General features: G+C 38.5%; 1 protein-coding gene across 1 annotated transcript in view; it reads right to left on the bottom strand.

Moving 5' to 3' along the window:
* Nucleotides 1-525: 525 nt before the first annotated feature.
* The window catches only part of clstn3 (calsyntenin 3), a 50,242-nt gene continuing 43,792 nt past the window's right edge, over nt 526-6,975 (bottom strand). The window contains exons 18-19 of the mRNA XM_062063831.1: nt 2,096-2,280; nt 526-2,021 (exon numbers count right to left, since the gene is read on the bottom strand). Coding sequence (XP_061919815.1) covers nt 1,869-2,021; nt 2,096-2,280 — 338 coding nt within the window. The 3' untranslated portion in view covers nt 526-1,868. The remainder of the gene's footprint in view (nt 2,022-2,095; nt 2,281-6,975) is intronic.

Raw genomic sequence — 6,975 nt, 5'->3', positions numbered from 1 at the left:
TTTAATTAAAGACAGTAATGTAACCAAGCGCCAAATGCACCATGAGTATTGCAGAAGGACCAGTTTGCATGCGTATGCATTATAATAAGCTGTGATGTACGTGAAAAAGCATTAGGATGTTACGCAAATAAAGTTGTATGTTATGACAATGAAGTTGTCATTGTATTATAAGGATTCAGTCAAATAATGCGAAAAAAAAGTCGTAATGTTACAATAGTAAAATTTTCATGACATTCTAAAATTAAATTAAGTCATGCTATGTACACATTGTCAGAGAAAAAAACCTGTGACATAATGAAAATTAAGTTGTCGTGCTATATGAAAATAAAGTCATGTTACGAGAAATTGTTTATAAAGAATGAAATGTTGCCATGTTACCAGAATTAAGTCTTAATATATATATATATATATATATATATATATATATATATATATATATATATATATATATATATATATATATATATATATATATATATATATATATATATATATATATATATATATATAATTATTTTTTATTTTTTTTTAAAGTTGTAATGTTACATGACCAGCCATATTTTGCGGAGAGAGAAGCCGTAACATTAGAATTAAGTCCAACGTTTACGAGAATATAGCTTAATTTTTATGAGAATAAAGTAACATGGTACATTATTGCGGGAGTAACCCCTCAATCATTACAAGAAAAAAAGTAGGAATGTACCATGAATAAGTGGGAAACTTATAAAAATAAAAACATGTTGAAGTCAGGAATATTATTAGAATGTAGTTCCTAGGGAGAAAAAAAACATAACATTGATACAATAATGCGCTAATGTTCTGAGAATGAAGTTGTATTATGAGAATACTGTTGCATTATGAGAAAAAGCTTGCGATGTTACAAGAATGAACAAGGACAAAAGTCGTTGAGTGAGTAGTCTTTTTTTTTCTGAGAAAACTTAGGAAATTAGAATGTTCTTCAAATTAATTCGTAATATTACAAGCATAATATTGTCATGTTACTAGAATAAAGTCAACATTAAGAGAAAAACTTGCAATATTACAGGAATAACGTTGTCATGTTATGACTGTTAAGTCATAATAGTATCAAAAAGGTTGCAACATAATAATGACAATATAGTATTTTTTTTACTACAATTACAAGAATAATGGCATTGTGTTACCTGAATTAAATTGTAATATTCCATGAACAAGTATGTTCTGTGAATAAAAAGTAAACCATAAGAATGCATGATCACTTTTTAAAAATACTACTTTTTTTCCCTCATACAAGTTTTTTTTAATAGCATTTTACTGTTTTCTCATACTACTTCATTCTTGTAATTTTATGCATTGATCCTTTTTCTGCTTTCCAACATGGCGCTACTTCTTCTTTGTTGATGAATGCTTTAAAAAAACGTACGCTTTGGTACGGAATGTGTCGAGAGAGATCGCAAGGAGGGACGAGACAACTTGTGCGCTGACTTTGTAAGTCATTGCCTGCATGTGGAGAGCAAGTATTGAAATTGTGTGGTCGATAACCAAATACAATACAATCTTAAAAGAAAAGAAGAAGAGAAAAGAACGCAGCCTTATTCATCCAGCATCGCGCTATACAGACACATTATCATTGTAATGCACCACAAATCATTTAGGTGGCTGACACCATTATTTGACATTGACTGTGTACATTGTGCCACTGAACATTTAAGTGGAGAACAAGCGCCCCGTCGTTGGATATAGGTCACGTATGGCGTGGTGTGTGTGGCTGGGTATATTACATTGGCTGTGTTGTGCATGGTGTTTGCAGGTATACATTCCTTACATGATCATAAAAGTATCGTGACCGGTGGTTTCCATGAGAAGGGAGTGCAGGGTTTACATTTAGCTCAGTAGCGGCGGGCGTTGCCGTCTCTCGCCTCCTTCTTGATGATGATCCGCTGGTCGTCGCTGGTGTTGTCAGGCGACTCTGCCACCTCCTCCTCCTCCTCCTCGCCTTCTCCCTCCGTGTCCGCAGAGATGCCCATGCGAGACTCGTACGACTGCAAACGTGAAGGGCAGAGTGAGTGCGCTTTTTTTTCCATCCATGTGGACCACTTTTTTTTTTTTTTTTCACCTCCATGGGGTTGACGATGATGGTGAGGGCGGAGTCGTCCCACTGGCAGCCTCCCTCCTTCGCCGCTTCCTGGGCCTCCTCGCTGCGGCGATGGATGGAGCGGATTCGGAAAACGCCGAGGATCACCATGACGACCAGGAAGCCCACACACACCATGATGATGACGGTGGCGGCCCCAGGTACCACTGATAAACAAACAGCAACAGATATTTCATGTAGAGTATAATATGGAATATGGACTTCTCCCTTCACTTAGTCTTATTTTGTATATCCCTGAGAACCAGTGTCCTCTACAGTAGACTAGTGTTGTTTCGATACCAATATTTTGATACCGGTACCAAAATGTATTTCGATACTTTTCTAAATAAAGGGGACCACAAAAAATTGCATTATTGGCTTTATTTTAACTAAAAATCTTACGCTACATTAAACCTATGTTTCCTATTGCAAGTTTGTCCTTAAATAAAATAGTGAACATACAAGACAACTTGTCTTTAATTAGTAAGTAAGCAAACAAAGGCTCCTAATTTAGCTGCTGGCGTATGCAGTAACATATTGTGTCATTTATCATTCTATTATTTTGTCAACAATATTAAGGACAAGTGGTAGAAAATGAATTATTTATCTACTTGTTCATTTACTGTTAAAATCTGCTTACTTTCTCTTTTAACATGTTCTATCTACACTTCTGTTAAAATGTAATAATCCCTTTTTCTTTTGTTGTTTGGATGCTTTACATTAGTTTTGGATGATACCACAAATTTGGGTATCAATCCGATACCAAGTCATTACAGTATCCTACATTGGTCATAATTTAAGTCCTCATGTGTCCAGGGACATATTTTCTGAGTTTATAAACATAATATAAATTTTTTTTAAACGAAAGAAGATTTTGTGATGCTAAAAAATATCGATGTAATCATAGTAGTATGGACCAGATACGCTACTGTACTTGATATCATTACAGTGGATGTTAGGTGTAGATCCACCAATTGCGTTTGTTTACATTGTGACGCCGGTGAGCTACGGTGTGTAGTGAAGCATGTTTAGCTATTCCTCGTCCTGCAGGGATGATACTTGTAAGAAACTTACTTTATTAGTCGCCATGGAGGCGAGGATTAGTGATTTAGAAGTAGCTAAAACACTGCAGACTGTGGCTGGACTTTAGCCGCTAGTTAGCTAGCCATGTCTTAAAGCACCTCTTCCTGAGGGCGTTTCAGTGTTATAACTTCACCTTTATCGTTACTTTTTAAGCCAAAATGCGTCCGTTCTCCCTTTTCTGTCTACACACTGTGTCTGCTTGTAAGTACTCCTTGATTGTGCGCTGCCGAACATGCTCCTATGCTCGTAAACCAACAATGTCACAACGTGACGACGATGGGGGAGTGGGGGACCGGTACTTTTTAGAGGCAGTATAGTACCGAATATGATTCATTTGTATCGCGGTACTGTACTAATACCGGTATACCGTACAACCCTACAGTAGACATTTGATGTTGTTCTATTTATTTTGTCAGATTTACATGAGCGCTGAGCTGTTTTAAGGACCTTCTAAAAAAAATCTGGTCAAAGATCATCTGTATGACAGCACACTAGTGTTTTTGAGAATCTGCTGCAAAAAGGTGAGTCTCTCACAAGTTTTTTTAACTGAACCCGCGGGCCACCAGTCGAATAGCCCAAATTATGAATACGAGAGAACCTGAAATGGAACCTTGAGGAACTACCACGAGTATACACTACCGTTCAAAAGTTTGGGGTCACATTGAAATGTCCTTATTTTTGAAGGAAAAGCACTGTACTTTTCAATGAAGATAACTTTAAACTAGTCTTAACTTTAAAGAAATACACTCTATACATTGCTAATGTGGTAAATGACTATTCTAGCTGCAAATGTCTGGTTTTTGGTGCAATATCTACATAGGTGTATAGAGGCCCATTTCCAGCAACTATCACTCCAGTGTTGTAATGGTACAATGTGTTTGCTCATTGGCTCAGAAGGCTAATTGATGATTAGAAAACCCTTGTGCAATCATGTTCACACATCTGAAAACAGTTTAGCTCGTTACAGAAGCTACAAAACTGACCTTCCTTTGAGCAGATTGAGTTTCTGGAGCATCACATTTGTGGGGTCAATTAAATGCTCAAAATGGCCAGAAAAAGAGAACTTTCATCTGAAACTCGACAGTCTATTCTTGTTCTTAGAAATGAAGGCTATTCCACAAAATTGTTTGGGTGACCCCAAACTTTTGAACGGTAGTGTAACTCAAGTTGAACAAATGACTACTGACTGCATCTGAAGTAAACAACCTACAGCAGGGGTGTCAAACTCAAATACAGAGTGGGCCAAAATTTAAAACTGAACAAAGCCGCGGGCCAAGGTTGAACAAATTAACCTTTTTGATAGGGACCCAAACAAGTTTTGCATTAAATATTGAACAAGCAAGGCTTATATAACTTTATAGTGACATGCAAAATCGAGTTTCAAATAATAATAATAAAAATATAATGGTATATCAAATACAATTTAAATAAAAATTGAATGCCTTTTTTCTATTTGCAGCCTTCTGAGGTAAATATCAACATTAACTTTTTCCACAGGCTAATACATTTGAAAATACAATAATGAATAAAACAACCATTCAGGACTTTAAACTGCTCAGTTTGCAACACACTGATCTAATCTGATGTGCCCAAGCCAGATACCTGCCATCTTTTCTTGGATGCTAGTTCATTAATGTCAGGGCTCAGGCTTTGAGCTGAGGCAACCTTCATTATCGAACAAAGGTGTTCATCAGTCATTATATCTCGTATTCCACAGTCTTGGGGGCGTGCCTTACAGGCACTGCTTTTAACGTCCTCTACGAGCTGACGTCACGTCCGCTTTTCATCCCTTCTAACAACGTGCCCGCCCGGTCACAAGATATGTGCGGCTCCTGTACGCACACACACACATACACACACACGTAAATGCAAAGCATACTTCATCAACAGCGATACATTTTACACTGAGAGTGGCCGTATAAGCAACTTTAACATTGTCAGAAATATACGCCACACTGTGAATCCACACCAAACAAGAATGACAAACACATTTTGGGAGAACATCCGCACAGTAACACAACATAAACACAACAGAACAAATACCCAGAACCCTTTGCAGCACTAACTCTTCCGGGACTATGCACCCCTGCTACCTCCAAACTCCGCCGCCCCCCACCCATACACACACACACACACACACACACACACACACACACACACCTTATAGCGTCCCGGAAGAGTTAGTGCTGCAAAGGGTTCTGGGTATTTGTTCTGTTGTGTTTATGTTGTGTTACTGTGCGGATGTTCTCCCGACATGTGTTTGTCATTCTTGTTTGGTGTGGATTCACAGTGTGGCGTATATTTCTGACAATGTTAAAGGTTTTTATACTGGCACCCTCAGTGTGACCTGTATCGCTGAAGATCAAGTATGCGTTGCATTCACTTCTGTATACGTGCCAAAGCTGTACATGTTATGTAACTGAGCTAGCACTCATTGTACTGGACGAAAGGGGGATGTTACAATTCTTGGGAGGGGCACTGAACTTTGGGAGGAGGTTTGGCAAGTATGAGAATTAGCGGTGTACCGCGGCACCGCCGCTTTATATAATCGGCGGGCCAGCTCTAGTGTTAATTTGATATCACCTCACGGGCCAAGTGAAATTACACGGCGGGCCAAATTTGGCCCGGGCCAGAGTTTGACACCCATGACCTACAGCAACACCTTAGTTACATAAATCACAACACATAAAAATTGTAACTGCCAAAAAAAGAGACGACTTAAAGAGGCCTCCGTTATGTAAATCACAAGTGTTCAATGTTTGCTAGCAGGGTACAAATGTCAATGCAAGGATCTGCCAATGGGGTTACAATGGTCCATGTTCCTTTATACAACAAGAGTGTTTTTAGGAATTTGCTGCAAAAATGTTGTCTCCCAAGTTTTGAACTGAACTCCAATATTGTGTCATTCCTGGGCCGGATTTGGCCCTTGGACTGCCAACTGAAGAGCCTTGGTATAAAATCACAGAATGCAGCAAATTACACTGACTGAATTACCTACTCAGTGGCCTAGTGGTTAGAGTGTCCACCCTGAGTTCGGTAGGTTGTGAGTTCAAACCCCGGGCCGAGTCATACCAAAGACTATAAAAAAAAATGGGACCCATTGCCTACCTGCTTGACACGCAGCATCAAGGGTTGTAATTGGGGGTTAAATCACCAAAAATGATTCCCGGGCGCAGCCACCACTGCTGCTCACTGCTCCCCTCACCCCCCAGGGGGTGATCAAGGGTGATGGGTCAAATGCAGAGAATAATTTCGCCACACCTAGTGTGTGTGTGACAATCATCGGTACTTTAACTTTAATGATAGCGTCAATAAAAGCCTAGCATTATTGACTCTGTGAATGGCCGAATTAGTGCAACTAAAGAAGTTTTAATATCATGAGCATTTAGATGCATTTATGAGGGGGGAAATACATAATACAGTCATCTCTCACCATATTGCGCTTGGAAGTTTGTGGCTTCCCTTCTATAGCAGATGTTTTTGTTTTTTAATGCATATTCTACATATTTTTGGCCTAAATTAAGCATTTTCAAGCAAAAAAAAAATACTAGATGGTCTAAAATGATCAATACTACAGTGGTATTGGCCATTAGATTAGATCAGGATCAAGTGGACCCCGACTTAAACAAGTTGAAAAACTTATTCGGGTGTTACCATTTAGTGGTCAATTGTACAGAATATGTACTTCACTGTGCAACCTACTAATAAAAGTCTCAATCAATCAATCAATCAATCAATCAATCAATCAATCAAGCCAATCAGAGCACACTGTTCAGTAT

This window comes from Entelurus aequoreus, linkage group LG11, assembly GCF_033978785.1.
Source record: "Entelurus aequoreus isolate RoL-2023_Sb linkage group LG11, RoL_Eaeq_v1.1, whole genome shotgun sequence".
In the NCBI taxonomy this organism is placed as follows: domain Eukaryota; kingdom Metazoa; phylum Chordata; class Actinopteri; order Syngnathiformes; family Syngnathidae; genus Entelurus; species Entelurus aequoreus.
Note: the sequence above shows the minus strand (reverse complement) of the source record. Positions and strands in the feature narration are given on the sequence as shown.